Genomic DNA, 27,100 nt, shown 5'->3' with positions numbered 1-27,100 from the left:
CTTGGAAATTAGCGAAAAATAATGTTTAAACAGGTTTTTTTTACAATTTTCCTCTTGATCTATCAAAAAATTGCATGCAAATATTTTCGTTATTCATCCTGCGGTGGATAGCTCGGATGGCTTGAAAAAGATTCGCAACAGGCTGATGGCTTCCCCTACCTTAGTGAAAAAGTGTGGTTGAGTGATATTTTCTAACAGAAGTGCCGTGTTAGAACGCAACTAATGAGAAATTTCCTATTTTAATAATAAGGATGAAAACTACGCATGTGACTTTAAAAGTACATTAAACATTTTTTTTAAATAAAAAAGTGCACAATAAAAAAAACATAGCGAATTTAATATAATAATAAGAAACTATTCCAGATTTGAAGCGAGGAGTACAAAAAGTCTATTTGTTTAACAATAATGATTTTAAACAGTATTTTATATGAATATTTTAGTATTGAGTATTGAGGTATATTTTTTATTCTCAACTTTGCGGCCCACGAATAACTGAAAATCTGTACTTGCGGCCCTCTTATGAATTGAGTTTGACACAGCTGATCTAGAGAATATTGCATCCAGAGGGCACCAACTATTGGGTTGGATTAATCGATCCGATACATCAGTGTTAGAATTCGTTAGCAGTTAGCGATAGTTATCGATCCTTGCAGCGAACAATGGAGAAATCGAATCAAGACTATAAAAAAGTGATTAGATATGCTGTAAGACTCTTACCATGGCGACAGGGCGATGCCGACCTACCATTCCCTGTCTACAGTTGTGTCTGCTTTTAGGAATTAAGCCGTTGCAAAAGTGCCGTGGGATAGCTAAATGTCATTTTATATCAGGACTAATCAATAACCATTTTGACGCTCCCACTCTACTCGCTATGATAGAATTTAACGCTCCATCCAGGAATCTAAGTACGCGTCAATTCATATCCGTCCCTCGTCACAGAACTCGTTATTTGATTTCAACATATTGAATGTTTTTAGAGATAGACTCAGTACACAACTTACGTAAAATCCATATTTTTGTTAGACACTATTTTGTGTTACTTGTGCATTAGATTTCCCTTATCCATTTATGCACCTTGTATAGTCTATAAATATAACTTCGATCAATCCGCTATAAAACATTTTCAACTAGTTTGTTTTGTTTGTTTTTGTCATTTTTGTTTGTTTTCAAAATAAGTAACTTTCATCACATTTGAAACATTCTTCAGCGCAAATAAGATCATTAAGAATTTCGTTACATTTCTTGGCATCTAACCTACAACACACTTGCACACCACATTTGTTGTCATGTGTGGAGATTCTTACGACTGGCAGCAATTGGCAGGGGAAACTCTCGCATTCATAGTCAGCAAGAGCAAGTAGATCCAGAAATACATGCTAGAAACACTAGTCAAAAAAAAACCACCCACTTGGGCTTCACATAATTATACGACACTGTTTTTCCTGACAATATTAAACGAAGCTTAGTATCCAAGATCTTATTTGCCTGAGTCTGACAAGCAAAATTAAAGAAATACTCAAAGTTTCCCGACCTTGCCCTGAATATCACATCGGCACATCGGCAAGAGAGGTATTTGTTGAGCATTTAGGTTTGCTCGTTTTGCGAAAAACTCGCGTTAAGGGGTTCCACTATATTTTATACTAATATATTTAAAATAAATCAACCTGCTTGACCTAATTAGCAGGGAAATGCTGCAGAAATAGTCCTGTATAAAAAAATGAAAAGAGAAAAATGCATTAATAAATGACAATAAAAAACATAATTTCATGAACAAACCTCAAACTTTAGCCACGCATATCACTCATTTTTCACCAAACACGTAACATGTAACACACAAAAACAGGTAGTCAGAACGGTCAGACGGTGGATGAATTTTTAAACGAATATAAAATAAAATTTTATTCACCTTACAGTTTAGAGAACACAATCGATTCAATAGACATTTACCATAATTCGTTAGCGAACAATCTGGGATTCTGCTGCTTTTTGTTTCTATTTGTACGAAGAATGCGTGCGCGCGCGCTTGTGTGTACGATGTTTGTATCATTCAAGTTTACATACATATATAAGTGTTGTGACCTACGTGTAGGCAGAATGTGTCGCAACCCGCCGAAAAAAAACGGGAGTGCTTATATCTCGTGTACTACACTTGCTTTGCATCGTTTTGCTTTTCTTTGTTCGTTAAAGTACAACGGTAACTCTAGCTACGGACTCAGCGAGAAAAATATACTCATATGTGTGTTTGTATATATATATAATGTATGTGTATATAGATAAACGTATAGTATTAAAATATTTAGCATTAGTTGCACTAATCGAGCGTGCCTACTAGAGTTCGATTTTTTTCTTGTTTGTTCTTTTGTAAGTGTGTTTGTAAATCATATAAATAAGAGCATAATTGCCATTTTTGTGTGTTTCATTTCTTTGAAAAGAAATTAAAAAAAGCATCAAATATATCGACGCATTTTGTTTTTGGCTTTGGGGGAGGACGCGGATTACTACTAATACTACCATATTGTGTTAGTTCGTCCGCAGCACAGGCTGGCGGGTTTTGTGCGCTGTCAAACACTTATCAGCTTTTTTAAATACACCTAATAAAACGATTCGTTAATGTTAACTAGGAGACGGATTAAGACGGAGAAGAAACGTGGTTAAGTATTATTTATCGTTTACGATTAAAAAACAAACAAAACAAAAAACTAAAAGCTTTGTCATGGCCATTTGTTGTTATAAGATCTACATCGTAGGGATTCGTTTTCGTTTCGTTATTTAGTAAACAGGTGTATGTATATATGTACGTATGGATACTAGCGACGGGTAAACCGATATCGCGCCTAGAGTGGATCCAGCTGCGACCGCTCAGAACCTCTGCCGAAGTGCACTCCGACATCGATTCTGTCAAGAAAGCAAGATCGGTCCAATCGACAAAATACCTAAATTCACCCTTCGCCAAAGGATATACACCTATAAATATGCATACGACGAGGGAGACATTTAAAAAAGAGGAGGGAAGAGAATCATAATAAAAAAAGCAAACTGTCAATCGATGACCGATTTTGGCTTGGTTTGCTGCTGCTGCTGCTGGCACTGCTTCTCCCCTTTTAGTGCTTGTAGTTATCGTTTCGGCGGATCGCGCAACACAGCAGCAGGGAAAGTATCAGCGTCAGCAACTCGATGCCGACGATCGCCGCACCGACGTAACAGATCAGCTTGATGTTATCCTGTACCGCCTGTACCAGCTTTTCCATGCAACCCTGCCGAGGAAAAAAAAGGGAAGGAAAGAGAGGAAAGGTACGTATAAGTAAAATTAAGTATGCATCATCGGGTTGAACTTCAACAGTGCAGGCACGCAATTCGCAAGCCGATACAGTGGGGGAAATTTGCACATGTGCAGTTTTGAGCTTGAGTTCAAAAATATTTTGCTATTGAGTTGAGTTTATTGGACGACCTTTTCAAGCTGAAAAAAATCTATTGACTGAAAATGTATTGTTAAATTGAGCATATTTACTCATTAGTTTTTTTCATACAGGAAATTTCTATACCCTTTAAGAGCCAAAGCAACACTACAATAAATTAAAAATTCTTCCAGAGTCTAAAAAAACTAAGAGGCTTGCTGGAAGATGTGATTCCTGCTAAGTCTAAACCTTGACAAAAAAAATTATTGTAACAATTGCAAAGTATTTGACAAAAAAGAAGATTTTAGAGCAATAGTAAAATAAAGTTTATTGTACTTTTGAAAAAAAAACTTAACGAATTTCGTTACTGTTGGCAATTACATCAATGACATGAAATTAATATGAACCTTCAGTTAAATGATGATAAATCCCACTTCGTCTTACCACGACAATGGAATCAGAGGAAAAATTATCACAAGGATACCTTAATTTACAAGATACAATAAAATCTCAAATTTGTGTAGTCTCTTCATGATGAATTGTTTCTTTGATAATTTTGACGATCACGTCATATTCCACACATTTTATGTTTCTTTAAGATAGATATCTCCCTAAGGTGAATATTCTCTAAGTTGCGTATGCAATTTGACTGCCTAAATTTTCTGAGATGAATTTTGAAAGACATTTTTATTTTTCACATTTCACAAAAAATATTGGTCCAAGAATGCCAGGTTTTTCTCGTGGTTTCTTGGATACTTTATAGCAGCACTTCATTAGTTTTCCTCGACATGAATATCTCTCTAAGCTGACGGATCCTTGAAGATACGCCTTAGGGAGATTTCACTGTACTATAATACAAAAAAGTGTCTGAAAGTTATTGTATCATTCATAATAGTTTGGTGCGATCCTACAACATAGTTGGCTACTGTAGACAGTACGAGTACACTGCGTTCCATAATGATAGCTTCACCTAGTTTTTGTTGATTTAAGGCAATTGAAAAAAAAAATCACACATTTTCCAATGCGTTTGAACAAACTTTTACCAGAAAAAAAAATTCACAAAAATGTTGGAAATATTCTTAACCATAAAATACACTTGAAATGGAGGCGTTTCAAAATGATAGCCACACCTTTCATAGTAGAATTATCTTGCATTAAACCAAGAGCATACACATTTAATCTGGCAGCCATTTCAATTTGGCACTGTCCCAGATTAAATTTGCCATCCAGTTTAGGTGTGGGTCGTGAAAAACACCTCTCAGAGTACGAAATAGGCCAAATTGATGCTTACCATGCATTAGCAAAACAAACCGCGAAATTAGTGTACTTATTCAAAGTTCTGCGAAAGCTATTAACAATTATCTCAATGATCCAAATGAATATGACCAAAGGAAGTCTACGGGGCGTCCAGAAAAACTATCCGTGAGAGATAATCGAAGAATAATCAGATCCGCTTCGAACTCAACAAAAGGATGTCTGAGAATCAAATATTAAATATTTATTAATTTAGGATTAAATATAAGCAAAACAACAGTGTGGCGAACACACGATAAATCCCCTGATATTGCAAAAGGAAAAATGGAGAAAGTTCCCCATCTAAAACTGTATCATAAAACCGCCAGAATAGAATTTGCTACCGAACAAATGACGCTTTGACGAAAGTATGCAAATCAATACTATGACTTGGCCAACCGTTTCTTCTGATCTAATGATACCATCGAGAACGTCTCGAGCATGATAGTTCGAAAAGCATATGAAGATGGGACATATTATGAGACCGTACAGCATCTGGAAGTAGCGATTAGAAATGCCTGGCAAACCTTGCCTGTTCAGTCTTTGCTAAACCTTTTCGAATGTATGCCAATGCGAATTTTATCAAGTGATCAACCGTAAGGCAGGATGATCTGACCACTAGATTTAAATATGAGTTACTTTCCGTTAGTTATCATTGAAATACCAAAGTGAGACTATCATTTTGAAACGTCCCTAATTCAAGGTTTTTTTATGCTATGTTTGCTATGTATTTTTTTTTCTCAATTGAACTGTTACATCTTAATTAGGCCATACGGCCCGTTGAAGATTAAATAAATAATAATAATAATAATTACAGTCTGTTCCCGAGTTACGCGGTTTCTGCGTTCCCGACGAATCCGCATAACTCGAATATCCGCGTAAGCCAAATTTCACTTTTTTGACTTAAAAACTATTGATTACTCGGAGTTTTTGATCTAATTGAGTACTTTTATACACTTTATCATTTATTTGTTATGATTCGTGCAGAAAATTCTAATAGTTCTGGCTTTTAAGCGGTTTCAATTTGTTAGTAAAAATGCAATTTATTCCAAATTTGAAGCAAATTGTACTGATTTGACATTTAATCTGTCAAATTTAGAAAACCGCGTTTCTCTGAATCCTCGTAAGTCGAGAACTGTGTAAATCGGGAACAGACTGTATCACCAATATTTCCAACATTTTTGTGAAGCATTTTGTCAGGCAAAAGTTTGTTCAAACGCTTTGGAAAAAGAGTTTTTTTTTCAAAATCATCCGATAGTTTTTAATTGCCTTAAATCAACACAAACTAGGTGAGACTATCATTGCCGAGAAAAATTCCACATAACGAGCAATATCATTTATGTTCCTGGTGCGTTTTTGCTGCCAAGCGACCAAAAAAGGTCACGATAGGTTAACATTGAGCATTTCTTTAATGTTGCTTATCGCTCAGGAAGAGTTTTAATACTACAAATCGCCTAATATTAAACTATTTCCAGGAGAAGTTTCGTGCAGTAATGCACAAGTTAGAGGTACATTTGCAAGTGTTTCTTGCGTTTCCACATTAAGATTTGATCAACGTATAATCGGCCAATTGCTGCCACTTGGAGGAGTTCCGACTACAAGTGGTGTTGTAGATTTGATGACAATGAATTTAGCTATCGAAATCTTAATTCGTGCTAAAGAATATTTGCCACAAATAAATTTTCAAAATTTTGAAAAAAAAGTCTAACAGGTGAACAACAAACTCCGTTACAAAAATCGTTGGTTGTTTTGCAGCAATGCCTGACTAAAATTTGTTTCCTCTTATGTCCGCAAGCACGCTGCAGCTCTACACAGAAACCACGTGTACGATAGAATGGAATTTGTCCATTTTGGAAAAAAATTAAAAGAAAGCTGATCATTATTATTGAACAAAGACAATAGCGAACTGCAAACACATCCCCAAACATTGATATTATGACAATTTACATTCTTTTTTCATATGCGTGTGGCAGCCAGCATTTTACCAGCACATTTGCGGTTCTGAAACCAGTTATTTCAAATTTCATAAACATCATTTGGAAAAGAGTCTCCCAAAAAGAGAACGAATTAAATTCGTTACGAGCGATTCCACTGTATAATGATTTTATTCCTTCTTTTGGATCTGGACCAGCTATCCGGTAAAAATCGTTTTTTGTTTTAGAATTAGCAATTTACGACGCAATCGTGTTTTGTTTGGGATGAATGAGTAAATTATTAAAATTAAAAAAAAAGGCGTGCTTATTGATATTGTCCCCACTGTACAACGAAAGAAAGTAAGAGACGATTGAAGTGAAAAAAGGTAAGGTACTGGTGGAAGGCTATAAATACAATAAGCGGAAACGACGCTTTTTTATGATCTTAGCTTATTAGTCGATTCGGTCGGTAAGCCGAGTTTGCTTGCTACTTCCACCCTTCCCAAAGCCTGCGTGTACACACGTACATGGGCGATATGTATGGATTGCCTCATCCAGAAAACCCGTGGAGGTACTATTTTTAGCGCATACTACATATTGTTTAGCGGACGCCTCATGCACATACCCGCCCGGGTCTCCCAGCGCTTGCTCGAATTAAACTCGACTGTTTAGCGCGTCGGAGGGAGGGAGAGAATTTATTCAAAATAAAAAAAGAAACAAAATAAACAAAAAATCACAACCCGTTCCCGGGGCTAATAATTTCCACCGGGCCACCGATGTGGTCAGAGCTTTGTTTTGTCTCGTGCATTTGGCTCGTGTGAGCATTTGAGACACCCGCCCCTTCCCTACTATACTCACGTCGGCGAACAGATGCGGCTGCTTCTTGGTCGACGCCAGGAACTCCATCCGCGTCGCTTTTTCGCACTGCTCGGGCGTAATGTTGGACACGCAGCACGTTTCCGGCACCTTGTAGATGGTCGGTTGATTGGAGATCTCGATGCTCGGTGTCGGCCGCTCCGCGTTGTTGAACGCGCTTGATTGCCAGTCGTTCGGTCCCTCGGCTCCGCAGCACTTGTACTGTTGCAATGAAAGCAAAAACCAAACAAAAATGCATCATTTTAGAACCATGTGTGCGTCTTGCTGTGTGCAATTGCTAGTGTGCGTGTATGCGAGAGAGAGAGAGAGAGACAGTGTAACGGTGACTCAAAAATGTGACCAAAAATAAAGTCGCTTACATGCTTCTGGATCGCATCAAGCGTGGCGGTGCGCATGGGAATGACGCCGTACTGCGTCTGGACCGCTTCCTTCACCGCCGAACGGACCACGTTGTCCAGCTTGTCCGAGTTTTGGAACGCCCAGGCACCGGCGGCCAGCTCGGCAACGAGCACCATCAACAGGCAGCAGAAGAACTGTACGTGTACGCGTTTTTCACGCGAATGCAGTGGTAGGGAGAAAAGTTGAATAAAAAAAATATGAATTTAAAAAATCACGTCACGCACGCAGTCAGCACCATCCTTACCGAAGTGAGCATCCATTGCGATTCCTTAAATGCACCGCAGCAGCCAAGAAAGGCGACGACCAGCATCAGCCCACCGACCACCAGGAAGATGTACAGCCCGATCGTGTAGTTCGTCTCGTTCTGGGTCATCGATATCAGGAAGGTAGGATCGGACAGCATCCAGATGGCGAGCGACACAATTAAAAATCCGACGACCTGCAAAATAGCCCAGCCCCGGGCGGGCGACAGCCGATTAGCATGGGAGAACGAGGGGACGCGTTCCGGTCACCAGCGCGAGCCACTCACCCAGAACAGTAGGTTCACCAGCACCACCAGGTACTTGACCACGGAGCAGCAGCCCTTGATCGCCATTTCTGCGTGTGATGGGAGAGATTCGTTGATTGAGATTCGGTGGGATACGCGAGCGCGGCGCTTCGAACGCTTATTCTATCGGATGGGCTGTATGTACGGCGCACCCAGCTTGCATAGGCTGGGCAGATGTTTCGATTATGGTTCGAAAATAATAATAAAAAAAGCCACACACGCCCGCACAAACACACGCACACACTTGGGAGGAACAGTGTCGTTTCCCTAGCGCGCACCAAATTTGTTAGCTGATTGTTGGTTTTTTTCGGAGAGTTTGCGTTTTGCTTCTACTTTTTCCCCTTTCTGCTGGTTCGTTTTCCTTTTCGTTTGTTCATCTGACAGCGCGACGCATCTGTTGACAGTGCGTAGGGAAATGAGATGTTAAGGTGTGCGTACATTCATAACCAAGGTTAATACAATTATTTGGCAGCAGCTGGTGAATTTTTTTTTACAAATAGTTAATAGTTAATGCTTTCGAGAACATAGTTTAGAAGGAAATGGTTTACAATTTATATAAAAATACAAAAAAGACCATCAAAACAACACTCTTATAAGTCGTATCGAACTTTTTTCAACAGGCAAAACAATTGGATATGAACGCAAGTGATGGGTGGATCGTTCCGAACCTGCCGGTCCGGAACCGTACAGGACTGATCTAAACACACACTTCATGTTTTTTATTTTATCTGATTCCTTAATTACCCTACCAGCATTAAACGGCTTTAAAGGCATTCAGAAGGCATTTAAGGCCTTAGTCGCCTTAGAAGGCGAATTAAGATTTCAACCGAAACTTTCAAGGCTGTAACGGGTTCTTTTCGAAATATTTCAACTTTTTGATTCGACAAGAACAGATAGCTTGCCGCCATCTTCGCTTGTATATATACTGGTTTTGCACCCTTACTAATGTAACTGCCAAATAGAGCAGTGACAACGCTTTTGGTTCCGAACCGAGAAAGCGTGTGTTCAAATCCTGATTTTTATGATCTTTTTTCTGTGCTTATTTATTTTTATATTAATATTTTCTTGCTATAATGAATATAAACAACCCTACCCGCAAATTTCCGTTAAATGCCTTCTAATCGCCTTGTAATCGCCGGCGAATTGAAGGCGATCAGCAGTGCATTTAGCAGTAATTAAATGCCTTTGAAATATGCCAATGAAAAATTCGCTTTTAATTTGAAATTTGAAATTGCAACTGTCAAAAGAAAACCTTACAAGCGTCTTCAGCACTGCACTGTTGTAGTGTTCCCAGATGTGAGCGTGAGATTCGATAGCACGATTTACGTGTTATGATCTCTTGCGTTAAGCTCTGAGCTATTTCGCTTTATTAAAGATGGTCTACATTATTCGGTTGTTAAAGACCAACTCATTGAAAGGTGATAATATACCAAACTCATTTCGATAACTAAAATAAAAGGAAAAATGAGATACATATTTCTCCCATCCTGATAATGAACGGTGAACATAGTGTAATTATTATGTTTTTTTAAAAGGTATTATTTTAATTTCGCTTCACATAAATTTTGTTTAAAGTAATTATAGTAAGAAAAAAATAATTTAAAAAGAAATAAACGCAGAAAAAAGATCATAAAAATCTGGATTTGAACACGCGCTTTCTCGGTTCGGAACCAAAAGCGTTGTCACTGCTCTATTTGGCAGTTACATTGGTACAGGTGCAAATTCAGTATATAAACAAGCTAAGATGGCGGTAAGCTATCTGTTCTCCTTGAATCAAAAAGTTGAAAGATTTCGAAGAGGACCCGTTACAGCCGTGAAAGTTTCGGTTGAAATCTTTATTCGCCTTCTAAGGCGACTAAGGCCTTAAATGCCTTCTGAATGCCTTCAAAGCCGTTTAATGCTGGTAGGGAAACCTTTTGTGAAGCAAAATGAAAATAATACCTTTTTAAAAAACATAATAATGACTATGTTTACCCTTCATAATCAGGATGGGAGAAAAATGTATCTCATTTCTCCTTTTACTAGAGTTATCGAAATAAGTTTGATATATTAATACCTTTCAACGGGTTGGTCTTTAACAATCGAATAATGCAGACCATATTTAATAAAGTGAAATAGCTCAGAGCTTAACGCAAGAGAACATACATGTAAATCGTGCTATCGAATCTCACGCACATATCTGGGAACACTACAACAGCGCAGTGCCGAAGACGCTTGTAAGGTTTTCTTTTGACAGTTGCAATTTCAAATTTCAAATTAAAAGCGAAATTTTTCAATGACATATTTCAAAGGCATTTAATTACTGCTAAATGCACTGCTGATCGCCTTCAATTCGCCGGCGATTATAAGGCGATTAGAAGGCATTTAAAGGAAATTTGCGGGTAGGGTTATTTTTATACAAATAAAAGTAAAAAATCCAATCTTCCTCAAAACTCCCGATCTTACAAACCTTGGCAATAATCGTAGTCGAGCGCGATGAGAACCTGGGTTACGCTGCACAGTGGGGAAAGCAATTTATCAACACCCATGAGTGAGATCGAAATATTTTTTTTGAAACTTTATTCGGTATATGAAATTTCAAACACTACGAATTTCGGACGCTCGGGCGAGATAACCGTTCTTTGTACAAAAATATCATTTCACTAAAATTTTCGAGTAGATACGAGGATTAATAACGAATACGCCAACGCGTGCTACATCATACCCAGTTTTCCATCCTTACATTTAATTTATAACTTTATAGAGATTAGAGGTAAACTTAAGATCAGTCTTACTGATCGTTAAATGGTCGGCTTGTCATTGTTTTAACCAAACGTGGCACAACACAAAATCGTTGAAATAATTCCACGCTCTTGACACGTGCTCCAAATACGGGGATGCTTTGGTTTTGCGTAAACAAATCACTTATATATTGACTAATAAACGTTGTAACAAGTAATGGTAAAGAAACGTTTCATATTTTACCGTGTCCGAGATGGAATAAATGCGAACCTCTGTTTTTTCTTTTGATTTAAATTGGATGCGCTCAACTGGTTTTGGCTAAAATAAGAACCCTCTGTGTACGGTCCAACATTGTGTGTGTCGGTTTGGCCGTACTGTAATTGCATTTGTGGTTTGCAGAATCGCGTAAGGTACTCCTCCTTTCCTCCCACTTTCCCGTGCTCACATGTACGACATTCCTTCTTCACTGGTAGTAGCAGTTTAGTAGTAGCACAGCACTTCCGCCTCAGTAGTTGCACTGGTTGGCCCGCTGGTGTTTCGATCCCTAGAGAAAATAAAAACAAACAAATCGAAACAAAGCAAACGGAAACATCCCAGAAGGTTAGCACCAAAATAGAGCTCCAAATTACAACCGATAGCTACCCCCGGCATGCCTTCGGAACCGCCGGTTCGCGTTCGCTCCTCGCCGCCAAAGTTAAACACAGTCTTTTGCGAACGGGGCCAAAAGGTCGGCGGTGGTGACCGTATCATGTGCTCGTGCACCTGTGGCAATGCTAGTGGATCGGTTTCCGTTTCGCCATTAAATTCCTGCATACAGGGGTAGGAAGGATGCGTTTTAAAGGGGGCATAGCACGTCGCGCGAATACTTCGCCACGCGGCGGTATACACTTACATCGGACATCAGTATCAAAATGGCGTCATCGGACTCGGTGTCATCGATTACGTCCGTCACGTTGTCCCGGCTGGCCAGGACCTTCTGGACGAAGGGGTTATCATTGCGTGATAACCGTAGGCGCGTCACCTCCAGTTCATCCGACTTCTGGAACTTCCCCGGGGACAGGCTCAGCATCGAGAACGAGGGCGATGACTTCCGTTGGGAACCCTTGCTGGTGCAGTTGTAGGTAGACACTACATGGGGTGTGAAAGATGGTTGATGGGGGGAGGGGGAAGGGTAGTGGAAGTGAGGAGTTGTGATATAGCCAAAATGAAGACATTTAATCCAAAACATTGAAGACGGATAGGATCTCAGGAACTGGGTCTGGACCATTCTAGATCTAAATGCGCGGGTAGTGTATAGCAATAAACACACTGACACCCACACATTCACACATACACACTCTCACACGCGCACAAATACGCACCTGATGGTTCCGATCTAGCCCGACAGTTCATCTCACGGTGGAACATAATATCCTCAAACTTGATGATTTTCTTCATCTTCCACATGTTGGAAATGAAGTGGAAAGGCTTCTTTCGGGTACTGCTGCGGCTGATCCGGTTCGTTTGCTGCTGCTGCTGTTGCTGCCCATGGCTGTTGGCGTGGTGTTGATTGTTGGTGTTGCTGCTGAGGAGGTTGCTACTGTTGAGGGTGTGATGGTTGCCGATGCTATGGTTGCTGCTACCCCCGCTGTTGACGTTCATAGCGGACGCGGGATGGCGTTCTTCTCGCAGATTGATTGGCGGGTTCGCTTACAGCGTGTGCTTACGGGGGTGTGTGCACCAGCAACAGCTCCGATTGGCGTCGTTTCTCTGGTCTGGCCTGGCCTAATTGTCACAGGGCACGGTGTGTAAACATAATTTTCACGCACGGTGGCGTTGCCTGCACTTCTCACTGCCAGCGGTGATGATGATTGTTGCCAGTTGCCTGCTACTGACAAGGCAGCTCGTCGCCTGCCTGAGAGGTCAGACCTGCGCAATGGAATGCACATTGCGTGCCCGTTACACACACGAGCACCGCCAGCAGCACACCCTGCTGGGCTGCGCCCAGATAATTCTCTCGTCCTTTTCACTGTTTGTGTGTATGCTTGTATGTGTAAGTGTGTTTGTGTGTGTGGATGTGTACTCTCTTGAAGCTGTATATTTTTGCACTTTCCTATGTGAGGGGGAGGAAGGGCCGTAGTAGACATAACATCCGAGATATAGACGTAACATCCCAGATAAAGACTTCGGGAAGTCTCGGCGGAGCATAAATAAACACGCATGTTTACAATGCACAGCTGGCTGTGTTGGTCTTTTTAAAGGTAAAACTTTGTTTTTATTCAACTATGTCATGTAAGGAGCACACAATTTTGATCTTCCCACTGCAACGTACGATGCGATCACATCCAGATAGGTGGCAAGTACAGAAATCGTTATCGACCAACGCGCCCTCCCGTCAGAACCTATTTAATCGGTTGTCATTAGCCGTGTAGTAGCCTCCGCGTAGGTAGAGGGTGACACACATATACAAACACACCCCCGGGGGATTACTTAGAGTCCCGAGAGAGGGATAGGAAGGTGTTGATGCCGGTGTCGATAAGCCTGTACTGCACCCGAACGGAAGCGTGCGACGTTGAGAAAATTATTCTACTGGTATCTACGCTAGTACGACGAATTTCCAGGAGTACAGAGTTGGTCGACTACGGGGTGAGCATGTGGCCGTTTTTTCTCCGTCCCAGATGAGCGATGAGTAATGATGATGATAATGAATATGAGCTTGATGGTAACGTGCAAATCATCTAGTTCCGTTCCATGTGGCCGTTCGTGTAATGAGAATGAGTGGTGATTGGAACGAGCTGAAAGGTTGGAACGCTAGTGAGAGGGGAGGGAAGAAAATTACTAACGAACTAAACGGTGGCTACCAATGCACAAACAGCGTGTCACACATTCGCTAGCCCCAACCTTAATGTACAATTAAGTCGTTTTTTTGTCGTTGTTGTCGCTCAAGTCTGATTAGGTTCCCCCTCGGGGTCCACTGGCTTAGCTCGCCGCTACCATGTAATCTTCACCCTCCGGCGGCTCCGCGGCACTCTTGACGCTCTTGCCGTACTTTGGTCGCTTTTTCCGCTCGAGCAGCGTTTCCTTTTTCGCCTTGCTTCGCAGCCGGCCCTTCGAATCCGATGCCGCATCGAGCGACCGCAGCTCGTCCAGTATGTTATCCGGTTCGCGCTTCACCGCCGGATCGGCCGTGCTGGTTTCAGGTACTGTGGCAGGTGCCACCGACGATGGCGGCGGCGGTGGTATTGCGAGCTTCCCACGCCCGTCCATGCCCATGTACAAGGGGGCATGGTGCGAGTACGCCGGATCGTTCGAGATGTTGATGTCCGCAAAGTCGCGAAAGTTGGAGAACTGTTCCTCCTTCTGGGGCTTCTGCACCAGGTAGGCGAGCTGGGGCCGACCGTGCCCATTGTTGCCGCTGTACCCGAGCCCGTAGTACTCGTCCACGAACCCCTTGCCCGGCACGTCCGTGTCGTAGTAGAAGGTGCCACCTGATGGTGAGAGAAAGTGAGCGGGAGAGAGATGAACGTTAGTTGTGGCACCAACCAGGACGCGCACCGCGTGTCTGTTACCCTTGATGATGCCGAAATCGCCCGAACCGAGCAGGGGCGATGCGACCACCTCCGGCAGGGGGACGGGGGCGGCCGCCACACCGCCACTCCGCAGCTTGTTGAACCGCTGCTCGATCGCCGCCTCCGTCGACTGGTAGTAGGGCCGCGAGTGCCCCAACGGTGGGATGTTGCGGAAGAAGGTGGGATAGATTTTTTGGGCCGCCGGATTGAGGTGCTCCACATCCGCCTGCGGCTGAGATCGGGTGCCGGTGCGGCCGGTTACGGCAGCGGGCTCGCCGTCCGTGCGCCCGCCGCCCAGCTCCAAAACCTGCTTTTCCGGTACGGGCAGGGTCGGCGCGAACGGTGCCTGCTCGTCGCCGGAAACGTCGGCAGGAAAGAGGCTGCCACCGTACAGCGAGAGCGGGGTGAATGACTCTGGAAACGAAAGGAGCGGACAGGAACGATTAGCAAAGTGCGTCGTCAACCTCGGTTCCGTGGGTTTTTATGGCGTGTGGGTTCAGTACTCTCACCGAAGTCCACCTCGAAGATTATGTAAGTCAGGTGCGTTGTCTTTTCATAACTGATGTTGATTCAAAATTCAAAATTACTACATCTATATATTGTTAAATGACCCTTTGTGATCAAAACTATTGTAAAACAATAAATGCACAATTAAATTTGTGATAATTGAAGGACGATCTAAGTATGCACATATTTATTTCGGGTTTAGATTATTTGTCAAACATGACACAGACTGCCTACATAACAAACATTATATCACATCTAAATTGAACAGAACTTTGACACAATGAAGCTCAGAGCAAAGACTGAAAATTTATCGCACAGATAAAAAAAAGGAAATAAAAGAACGAAAAAGAGAACGGTGCTGTCTGAAATTGTATCTTCAATAATTCCTAATCTGGTTGATTATCACATTTACGTCTATTTGGCTATTACATGACTCTTACACGAAATGAACTTTAAGTGACGGGAAGTGGATTTTATCGCACCCTTTTTGGACAAATCCAATAGGAATTGCCAATAAGACTATCCAAAAAGGGTGTCATACAGTCCACTTCTCATCATATAAAGTTCATTTCCCAAAAAAAAAAAAAAAGAGTCAAGAAACCCACGCACATTTTAGAGGCGAATGAAGCCTAAAGGCTCGACATCTCTTTAAAAATCAATAATAAAAAAGCATCCTACACATATATGAAACCCTGAAAAACGCCTTATTAAAAAATAAACACTGAGGCGTTTTCAGTCCAAATAATAAACAGCTAACATCATATGATGGACATTTTGTACTGTTGTGCCAGGGTAGTCGATAATACATTATTTTCGTATATTTTTTGAAGATTATAACCGTCAAATTCAACCTATATTTATATATCAGCGAACCATTATAATTGTAGTAGATGTTTGATCTCAAGCTATTATTTTATTTTTATGATATCCTGGAATTTTGAGACTAACAATTGCTAACAGATGATACCAATCATAGTGTACGTGGGAAAAAAAACGCTACTGGCTCTCTGCATGAATAAAAAATCTTTCTATAAAGTTCCAACTAAAGAATTGCGAATGAACGAGAAATCGTCGTAGTGAAGCAAAAAAAAAAAATCCTTGATAATTGCTTACAACGAATTTAAATTATATAAATTTATCAAAGAAAGTTATAATTTGGATAAAGATGAAAAAAATGCCGAAAAAGCTACATGATGGTTGAGTCTAAATAATGTCAGAACCTCAGCCGATAATGAATTTACAGAACCAAGTGAGCGGGAAGCCACAGGAGCAAATGGATGCCTCCAAGAAAGCAGCAAGCAATGAGTTGCCAGAAAGTTCCAATCGAAAGCTATGAAGGCTCTATCTCTCGAATTGTGGTCGCAACATAAAGTTTGTAGCATACGTCAAGATCGTAATCACAACCAGATGAAAAGCGTATATGCTTGTATTCAGCACGAAGCAGGCAAATTAGAGAAAATAAGACTCTATATCTCCATCAAAGCTCAATTATTCTCGCTGGGTTGACACTGAACACGATCTTAACACGATTACATCACTTATGACCTAAAGGTGAGATAAGGAAAATCTTTTTGATCTAACTTCAATTTATTCTTTTTTCTTTGACATGATTGTCGATTGCTAGCTCCAATATGTGTTAGCCATTGGAATAAAAAAAAATCAAAGATACAAAAAAAATAAATGCACAAAAAATGGTACTTTTTGAAACGCTTTTTATATCACGATTGTTACAGCACAGCCCTGACATGCTTTTTGGGTCAAATCGTTAGTGAACAAAAACAAAAAAAAAAACAAAACAAAAAAAAAAACACACACACACACAGATTACACTTGTTGTTTAAGCTCAACATGCTGCATATATTTGAGGTACCTTGATATCATTCAAATAATTATGTTTTTTTTCTACAGTGAAATTTTTGTGGCATATACGCATGCGATTTCATTGGACCAATATTAGGACAATATTCAGAAATAGTCCCAAGAAAATATGAATAACAATATGATATTAGTTTAGGATCTAGATATGGATTTAACAAATAGTGTTTACAGAGTTATCTGTAAGTTAGCCCTTTTAGAGTTAGCTCTTTTAGAAATAAGTGAGTCATATTATATGCTTAATAAACCATAAAAGACAAACCAATGTGTATGGCATAAAAACATTATTGTAATAACATTATTAAAAAAAAAGTAAACCTAACGATTTTTGCATGTAGTTCCTGCTCTACCCTGTAATGAATCGACTCAACGAATCCAAGAAGAACGTTCGGAATTTGATACGATTCCTATATTGCTTGTAAGTGTGGCAAGCTAGAAACCCATAAAAAGATGAGATTTTTTGGGTTTTAATAGTTTCGTATCGTTTTCAGTGATAACAGAAGAACTACACTTTACAGCTTGTCCTCTTGACAGGCGCTTATATTGGCTGTCTAGATCTAGATCCAGGCTAAAAAATTGGGAAGTTTATGGAGCATTTGTGCGCTTATACGGTAATCACCTTGGATAAACGTTAATATTAGATAGGCAATTCTGAACAGAATGTAGTCTGTCACTATTCAGAGAGAGAGAGAGAGAGAGAGGCCTAGATGGTGCGATGTAATTTCCCCCCGGAGTGACAATTTCGAGCGTAGCTCGTGCTTGCAAACTTAGAAAGGCAAATAGAAAGGAACTGTGGCGTGCTAATCACTTCCCGTTTCGCCCCAAGCCGTTGCGATACCTGTAGGCGGTGGTTAAAGTGGTCAATGATTAAGATAAACCTCTCTGGCGTTGATTCCAAGTGCTGCTTGGAAGGATACGGATGACGTTTGGAATAACAGTTCATTTTGATACAGTCGTGTCGTTTTTAGATTTTTTTTAAAAGTTTTGCTGCAAATGCTACGCCCTCCCCTGTTATCTGATCTCCCGTTCATGCGATCCTGGCGCGTCCAAAGCGAAAGGCATGGCATGACCTTGATGCATAGACTACTACTAGACTAACTCACAGACAACATGTATGCCCCAGGATGGTGTTACCGTTCGGTGACCCTGTCCGATCCCGATTCCGTCACCACCAGCCGGCAGCTCCCAACCATCGTTTCCTAGTGGAAATGAGGAAACAATCTCCTCTCATCGCGCTGGGTGGAAAACACGCTGGAATGGAGCGAGAGCTAACACTAATGTGTTTTGCTGCATCAATTAACGCGGCCAAACGCGCTCGACCGCCGGGCCCTTATGACACAAGCGAGACAAGCGGAGGAGCAGCGTTCGATACGTCATGCCAGCGCACCCTTGGACGATATTAGTGCGGCATGCGTTAAGTAATTCAGCTTCACGGCTGCTCACAGGTGCCTAATGGAGCGCGCACACACACACTCCTAATCGCCCAAAGGCAAAGAAGGAAGCACACGGTAGAACACCGCCTGCTGGCGATTGTTGGACACCAACATTTCCTCAAACCCTTGTATGATCGTTAATCATGCGCGTCGGTTTCAAATCGTAATATTGCCGCTCGTTGGGCAGGCGGGTTTGGTTTTGCTCGAGCGGCGAAGCTTTCGGTGAAGCATTTGCTAGAAGGTTTTAGGGTTGTTGGGTTGAAAACAAAAAAATGAAACAAACTAACATTCACACACACACAAATCAACCTCACCAACTCAAGCTAAGAATTGTGCAACGGCATGGGCGAAAGGCATCGACGATGCGGGCCAAAGCTTTTTGCGCAACCGCTTCGCTTAGAATCGATTCGCGAGTAAATGGTAAATCGAAAGAAGAAAACAAAAATGGCCGGCATGGCAAATCGAGCCGCAACTGCGCACGCGTCGAGCAAATAGCATAAGACAAAAAAATAAAAAATAAACAGCAACCAAAATGGTCGGATAAGCTCAAGCGCGCATTAGGGCACGAACTCACGAACGCGCACAGAACGCTCGCAGCGCAAAGGGGCGGCTGGGAGGGGTTCAAGCGCGGCAGATGCGGAAGAGCATTGGCACGAGCCAGCCTGCCATTGCGACGGTGCTGATGGGCCGTTAGGCAAAGGTCTTTGTGTGGAGCTCGAAAGCATAATTCTCGCAATAAGCCTTTTTTGTTGTTGTTGTTGTTATTGTTGTTGTAATACCTTTTTGGGCAACAGTTTGTTATGAACCGTTTCGCTGATAGAAAGTCCTCCTAAGCGCTTGATGGGTTGCATTAGGGTTTACTGGGCGCTCTTTGTGGTGGCTGATCGATAAAGCGAAGCCTTGCCCAATTTTGTACCCACCAAGCCATCCCACCCAAGCACCAAGATCTGGCAGCGTTCTATCGGGTCCGTGATCACCGTGCATTGCTAAATCTCACTAGTGCCACACTGGTAGTGTTGGGTTTCATGAATCGTTCGTTAAGATTCATTAATATAAATCTTCAGCGATGAGTAATTCGAATCTCGAATCGAATCGCTGAAGATTCATGAATCTTTGAAGATTCATAAGTCTTTGAAGATCCATGAATCTCGAAGGATTCATCAATCTATAAAGATTCTGTATAGACCCCTGATAAAGATTCATGAATCGGTGAAGATTCATAATTTTCCAGAGACTCATGGATCATTAGACATGTATAGTTTTCAAAATATTGAATTTGTTTGCGTACAAAATACATGTTTGCGTTCAGTCATATGTCAATAAAATAAGGACGTAGAAGGACGCACGGCACTGATATTGTTTAGTAGCTCGGCGCGCGGCATGTCTGGTTGATGACGATCACAGATAACGTTGAACTAATATACGAAGAACCGGTTCAGAGGAGCCATGGGAAATCTCGCATGGGACAGTCTCCCCGTAGCAAAACATACTACCCTTTTGCATAGTACCAAAAAGTCTTGAATGTCTGTATAGGCTGGCATGACCATGTAGGTTCTCAAGTGACATTTGCTCGAAATTGTTTTCCTATATCTGCTCGATTAGTGCTCGATACGCCTGAAATTGATTTGTGTGTGATCAAGTGTGTTGGATGCGCTAATATTTGGTGAGTTCGTAAATTAGAGATTCTTCTATCGATTGACGATGGCGTCGAGCTCATTTTACATTCGAAGCTTTGATTTTTTTTATGAAAAACCAAAACAAATTTTGTGTGACGTTATTTTATAAAAAAAATGATATTATTTAAGTATAAAATGGCAACATGACCAACTATAACGATAGGAAACATAATTTCCGAGCGATTCTAGAAGAAAACAACGAAAAAGCCGCATCACAGTTGATTGTAAAGGCCTTTTTCTAAATTCCCTTAAACTGGTGCAATTTAAAGGAAGTTTAGGACTCCAGTTTAAGAGAATTTGCTCGAATTACCGATTATTCGTGCTCGAAAATGTCCATTGGGTTGTTACCCCAAGAAGAAGCTCAAGCTGTATGAATCTTTCAAGATTCGTGAATCTTTACAACTGAGATTCAGATGCATTGAAATATTTCAAGCAATCATTCAGATTCATGAATTTGAATCAGATTTACCCAACACTACACGCTGGATGCCGATTGGGATCGACTACTTCGAGCTCGGGGCAGGGGGAGGGGATTGACCGCAGTGCTTGCAAAACTTTCCGATCGCGCAAAACAAGGGAGAGGAGGAAGGGGAGAGGGGAAGAAGAAAGAGATCTTTTCGTTGCTGTAGCCGTCCAGCACCCGCTCAAGGTTAGTGCCTTCGGCAAACGGTTTCTGTTGCGCTGTGATCGATCGATGCCGCTGACTTCCGCCATACGCACGCAGCTTCAACACCACCGTGGGGGAGTTCAGGCCTGGCCTATCCACCGTCTGTGGCCCGGTTGTCAGGCGGCGGTTGCGTAAGGGTAAAGGGTAAGGCTGCAAAACGGTAAAGCGGTGTCGGCCCCGATCGACGAAAAGCGAAAGTACACGGCGCGAGCGTGTTAAGGTTCTGGCGGAGTGTTTTAGAACAGCGTCGCTCGAAAACCTGGGCTTGGAAACCTGTTTCAGGACATGGAGGGGTTTAATTTTTTTTTTGGGAGCGGTTGGACCGCATGTGCCACGAGTTCAACATTCACCGTTTCCGGCACACAAGCTGCCTACAAAGTGTACACGCGTACACTGTGCAAGTAGCGAGGCTTAATTTCTAACCGCATTTCAGCCTCCAACTTCTCAACGCGAAGCAACTTAGCTTAATGTCAAAGTCGTTGCCATAAATAATTGTAGCAAAAGACCTCCAACCTTGGCTAAGCTAAGGGAGAGTAAGAAAAGAAAAAAAAATACACACCGCTTTCGAGATGCAAAAATCCAGCATACTGAATGGTAGCCGCTTCCGAACCTGATGCCTTAACAACTTGTGCCGCACTGTTTCTGTGCCATTAATCTAGACGAGCAGGCCGAGAACGTGGCAGAAGCCGAGATGCAGATGATGTACGGTGTGCGGAAATGTGCCGCGATCATTTACTTCCCGCGAAACGGAAACCGAATGCATTATGCCACGGACGCTGCACGCAGAGAGGCAGGGAAGAGACATGTGCACACATGCGACACATCAGCGGGCCAAGGGTAAATGGTACAAATATTAGCCAGCCATAATTGTAGGCTCGTTTGCGGGCACAAAGACCGGCCCGCGGCCTGTGTGCTGTGTGTTCATTTGGCGGGAAGGGGGTGTGCGCGTGCAATGGACCGCCAGTACCACCGATGCAACCCAATTTGGCAGCATGCAGCACAATTGAGCGAACGGCGCAGCATATGACCGTTTGTTTGTACGCACACACATCTACAAGCACATATTTGCAGCAGGAGTAAGGTTGAGAAAATTGGTCCCCTCGGAAAAAATGGTATGTTGGCCGAGAGGTGCCAGTGTGGAGGCGGGCGGTGTAAGGGCAATTGTAGCTGCTACCCCCCAGTCTGTGTGTGTGTATGTGAGAGTCTATTGGTACTGGCGAGGTGCCTCCAAGTTGGTTGGGTTTGCTGGGTTCGTAGTACAGAAAACATAAGACAGAAGCTGCAATGGAGGGGAGGGCGCTGTCATGAACCGTGGGTGAGAACAGCAACTCCACACCGATGCTGGGCAGGCTGGGCGAATGCATGTGTATGTGTGGTTTGTGGTAAAATAGGAGCAATATGAGACAACGCTACCGCGCTACAACAAAGCTGCCCGTACGAAGGTCTAGCTCGCCATTTTCGCTCGTTATTGGGATGTGGTTTTTTTTGCAGAGAGTACACCATACACCAATGTCGGCTACTCTCCCACACACTTACCCCCAGTTAGAAAAAAAGGTACGCATTTTGTCGTCAAAAGCGTCGCTGTATCATCAATCCTTAGTGGATGAATTTTAGTAATGAAGTCGATATTCAGGCTTACTCTGATGTCATGACGTCGAGTTGAATATTGTGAAGAACTTTGATCCACTTTGATACTACACAATCCCGCTTCTAATTGCGGTTTCGAGGTTTTCGTGGAAATGTGTCTAGTGAGAGAGTTTTATCCATAACGACTACGTGTTCTTTCGATTCCAGTCTTTCGAGTCGATTCAAGCTATTTTTTCTCGACTTCAAAACCTTAGCGAGAGATGGATCGAAGTTGATGTTTTCACGGTTTTGAAGTAGAACATTTCAGTTTCCTTCCATAAACATTTGAGTACTGATATATGTTAAAATCAATTTAAGAAAATAATTTAAACGCCAGTGAACCTAAATTTGATGGACCAATCGATAATTCAATGAAATAAGACTAAAACAAACATTTCCTATGATTACCAATAAGAAAATTCCTTATTTTTTGGGCTAGATTTGAATTTTGTAAGCGTATTTTAAAATCATCTCCGAAAGATGGCCTGGCTATTTGTCGCCTACTGCAATGTCGGCTGCCCGATTGATTTTTCATTCCAGACTTCTTTACAACAAGCATATTTCAAAGAGCAATCGAGTCCAATTTCTTGTGTCGACTGGAATGGAGTGAAATAATAGAATAATCCCCATTATTAAAAAAAAACAGCAATAAACTTTATTTCGGTTCTACTTAAGAGTAACCGTCAATCTGGAAGAGAGTTTTTCTTAACTTGAAATGTCTTTAAAATCTGGTAATGACCTGATTAACAGACTAGAACTGATATTATCACAGAATACCTCTTGGAGAATAATTCTTTTAGTATGGTTCCTAGCAATTGAAGGATATGATGTGCTGCTATCTTTTTACCGATGTGTTCTATTTCAAGCATGTGATTCCCAAAATTATATTTACAAAATGCTATCTAGCTACCGCGAATTTGAAAACATGAACCTAAAAGTAAAATTCAATAAAGGATTGGGACCTTAAATTTGAAGCTGATACATAAGGTACACCGTGTTGGAGCCCAAGTAAACAGTGTTATGGTGCTTTCGAACATTGTTGTACTATAAGTAATCATTTAACGGCAAACTGAAATTCTATTGCCTTTCTGAACATTGTTCAATCGTAACTAAACATTTTCTTTCCCTACTATTAACTTACGTTTACATTACCCGGGGTCGTTTCTTTGATGCTAATTTTGTTAAAATTAATTTGTCTAGAGCTTCGTTTTAATTGATTTTGTACTAATTTAATAGTCAATTATTAATTTTTAAGGTATTGGGATAAATTATTGGTAAATATATTCAAGATATTTTTGTAAATGAAAGTACAAACAAAAGGCTAAACTCCATACAGCCAATGGATCAACTTAGGGAGTTTACTTTTTTAGTTACGATTGAAGAAAGTTCAGGTAGGCATCAGTATTTCAGTTGAACGTCAAATGTCTACTTACAGTACAACAATGTTCGAGAGCAGCTTGATATTGTTTATTTGGGCTCGAAAACGGTGAAATGTGTAATAACTTTTCAAAAACAAGCACAATTTTCCAACGTTTGTAGACATTCCCAATCTACAAATTATTTACTTGAGAGACCATAAATACGCGAAAACTTAATGACTATTTTGGATTATTATTCGGATTAGGATAGGATTATTGAGTTCACGACCCGTTTACCTTTAGCTTTTCGTTATCTTTAGCCAATGAGTCAAAAGTTATAATGTAGAATAAAATGGTCTAACAAATAATCCATTTATTTTAACCTGTACTACGCCATAGCGGGCCTCATTTTAGGCTCCTGAGGGTTGATTCCGGTCAATGTACGAAAAGAAAAGAATTTAAATTGAATTCTTAACTCTTTCAAAAGTCCTGAGTTCTTCAAATGTCCTGATTGAGAAAGCCAACGGAAACATCGTAGAGTTTGCAACTTAAATAAAGCTCTTGCTTACTTAAAGGGCACTTTATAGTGATGAGCGAGTTACCAGAGTTGATTGTGTGGAAGACGACCCCAGAAAAAAGATTACGAAAGTACAGTGCTGCCTGAAGACGCTCATATTAGGTGGATGAGGAAGTTTTCCTTTTAGATGTAGCCACTCGATGCTCTTCAGAGCTGAACCCCGTCTTTCTGGCACCGAGTCGTCTCGGTAAGGCGACGCTGATGGCCAGTAACTTCAATATGTTTATTGAGCGTATGCTGGTGTGCTGTGCAATGCTAATGAGGCTGATGTGCAAGTGCATACCACGCGATGGCTCTATTGCAAGATCTCTCCATTTGGGCCACAACACCCGTACACCCGGAGATGCGTTGTCGCCATAACTGACCGGTTTGGAAGCTTTTCCGCTTTATGCACGGCCGTATTTCCGGCAAGTGAAAGAGAGAAAGAGAGAAAACAAAACGACGCCTCTCGTCACGAGTGACTGGACGCGTCCAGTTGTTGTCCCCATCGAGCGGGGACGGCGCTTGGATTACCCGTCCACGAGGGGTGTCCAACGCTTCATAGGATGGCTGTGGCGGCGGCTCTTTACACGCCTCGTCTAACGTAACATAATAGTTTACGCCCCGGGGTAGTCGGACGCGTCCAGCGCGCAGAGAAAATGCGGTCCAGCCTCCTGGCCAGCCGTGGCCAACGCAACAGTTCGCCTATTACGGCAAGTGTTTCGGACGCGCGTTTTCCCAAAATCGCACGTCTTGATGCCCCGAAGATGGTTACGATACAGCCTCGCTACCCCCTCCCGGACAGGTGATGGACGGTGATGATCGAAAGCGAGCGAAGTAACAGCTCCGGACCAACCGTGGGCAAGGAACGGCGGCAATAGAAATGCCGACGCGGTGATAGTTGAGCGCGATGCTGGGGAGCGCCGAATGGGCACGCAAGGTGTGCCATCGGCCATGGACCGTACGGGAGTGTAGGAGAAAAGGCCGGTTGGAGGAAAACAGAGAGGGAAAAAACGGCATGCCTATTATGAAACAGTAATCCACCACCCCTCCCCACTGTTGTTGTTATTTTTTGTTGTTGTTGGTGTGTTTGTGTTTGCGCAGCGCAACACAGTGGAGAGTTCCGCGTCGGAAGTTTCGGTTTTCGGCGCAACCTCCCCCGAAGTGTTTCTCAGCGTAAAACGCCAAAATTGCTATTCTTCTGCCTGGTGTGCGGACACCTTCCCACCCTGCCCACCCTGTTGCGCAGAGCTTCCCGAAGCACGGAAGGGACCGGATAGAGCGTAATGAATGGTTTTGGTGTGGCGTTGCACGTGGGTTTTTTTTTTGCAGCTTCCCATTCCCGGAGGTGAACTTACGTACGCTCGTTTGATGGTCCACCAACAAACAACCTTCCCCTCCCCTGTGCTTCAGCCGTTCCCCACACTTAGGCTTCAATGCGTTCGAGGTGATTGCGTTCGAAGTGTGTGTGTTGTGTGTGGAGAAAGTAATGGCAAAGGAACCAGTCCATCTGGATCTCGTCTCCAGGGAGGGTCCTCGGCAGGGTGCTCGAGGGCCTTTTCCCCCAACCCTCCGAGAGCTATCCTCCTTTAATGCTTCCCCGGGCGGACTTACCATCGCTAGACGCTGATTGATGGTGGCTGATTGTGGATTTGGACGACCTGCTGTCACCGGTCGCGCGGGAAGCAATGCCAGCGACCAGCAGAACGCACCAGGTAAACCGGTAGTAACACATCTCGCACTCTCGCTTTCAGTTGTAGTAGCGTGCTCGGTCGTTAAGCCGGTTGCATAACCGGCCACTTGCTGGCACTGCGCGCACTGTCCGAGCGGTTCACGCTTTCGCGCGGCGTCTTTGTGGTGTGCCGTGGTTTGCCCCGATTTTTGCTGCGCCCGTTTCACACATACACACCCGGGCGATAAGGATATCTTCCTCATACACACACACACACGCACACACACACACACTCTAAGGTAACACTCTAACGGGCACGGACGCGGATTTGGAGCTCAGAACCATCACACCATCGGGCACCAGGCTGACTAGACGGGAGCGCAAACGATGCTGACAATGCGGCCGAAACTTTGCTCCAGTTTTTTTTTTTCTACAGCCCTGCACGCGTTCTCAAACGGCACCACCGCAACACTGTGCGCGGGGGACACACACTGGTGAGCCGCCAGGCCTGTCCGGGGACCCGTTTCGGCCGTTCGGGGAGGTTTTTTTTTTGTGTGTGAGCCGAACGCTCGCGCGTGCGCTCGTACTATCGATGTTACCGTGCCGACGGGCTTCGCCAATCTGAGCGCGCGCGCGCTGTTTACTTTTCCCTCGGCTCGCTCGGTGAGAAAAACCACTTTTCACTTTCTTCGGGCCCGCGGGCTCGGTTGGGTCGGCGGGCGTCCGCTTCGCCCCTTCACTCTCGCACACTAGCTCGCAGTGCTGCTGCTTTGTTTTCGACCAAGATGAGGGGAGGGGATGGAGGGGTGGAGGAGTAAGGGGGGGGGGGGGCACCTTGGTAGGGGAAGCCATGCGCGCACGAAGTTTCGGCCGTGTCGGCATCCGTAGGCACCCTTCTGGGCTGGCTGGGCGCACTCGTGTGTTGGTGTATTGGTGTGGGCCTCTTTTTTTGCCCTGCTGAATGCACACAGGTGGTAGTACTGGGAGGGGGGAGGGGGGGTCCGGCGAGGGAGGCTGAACGATAGCACACCTCGTTTT

General features: G+C 42.8%; 3 protein-coding genes across 4 annotated transcripts; all 3 read right to left on the bottom strand.

Moving 5' to 3' along the window:
• Positions 1-1,868: 1,868 nt before the first annotated feature.
• On the bottom strand, positions 1,869-8,813 carry LOC121594332 (CD81 protein-like). The gene is made up of 5 exons (XM_041917479.1): positions 8,406-8,813; positions 8,121-8,315; positions 7,837-8,010; positions 7,460-7,678; positions 1,869-3,254 (listed from the first exon to the last, which is right to left on the bottom strand). The coding sequence occupies exons 1-5, from the start codon at positions 8,469-8,471 to the stop codon at positions 3,102-3,104; spliced, it is 807 nt and encodes a 268-aa protein (XP_041773413.1). The 5' UTR covers positions 8,472-8,813; the 3' UTR covers positions 1,869-3,101.
• A 2,153-nt stretch (positions 8,814-10,966) lies between these two features.
• On the bottom strand, positions 10,967-13,008 carry LOC121596084. Its single transcript, XM_041920722.1, has 4 exons — positions 12,506-13,008; positions 12,037-12,272; positions 11,787-11,951; positions 10,967-11,688 (listed from the first exon to the last, which is right to left on the bottom strand). The coding sequence occupies exons 1-4, from the start codon at positions 12,783-12,785 to the stop codon at positions 11,650-11,652; spliced, it is 720 nt and encodes a 239-aa protein (XP_041776656.1). The 5' UTR covers positions 12,786-13,008; the 3' UTR covers positions 10,967-11,649.
• Positions 13,009-13,278: 270 nt separating this feature from the next.
• Positions 13,279-26,669, bottom strand: LOC121596081. Of its 2 annotated transcripts, XR_006005244.1 has the most exons (4): positions 26,005-26,669; positions 14,693-15,106; positions 14,025-14,611; positions 13,279-13,934 (listed from the first exon to the last, which is right to left on the bottom strand). XR_006005244.1 is itself a non-coding variant. In XM_041920700.1 (3 exons), the coding sequence occupies exons 1-3, from the start codon at positions 26,123-26,125 to the stop codon at positions 14,103-14,105; spliced, it is 1,044 nt and encodes a 347-aa protein (XP_041776634.1). In that variant the 5' UTR covers positions 26,126-26,669; the 3' UTR covers positions 13,280-14,102. The 2 variants fall into 2 exon arrangements, 1 of the variants encoding a protein (XP_041776634.1); XM_041920700.1 differs by having other exon boundaries at positions 13,280-14,611.
• Positions 26,670-27,100: the final 431 nt, after the last annotated feature.

The sequence above is a fragment of the Anopheles merus genome, chromosome X (genome assembly GCF_017562075.2).
Source record: "Anopheles merus strain MAF chromosome X, AmerM5.1, whole genome shotgun sequence".
NCBI lineage: Eukaryota > Metazoa > Arthropoda > Insecta > Diptera > Culicidae > Anopheles > Anopheles merus.
The sequence above is the reverse complement of the archived record's forward strand: the minus strand, read 5'-3'. Positions and strand labels throughout refer to the sequence as shown.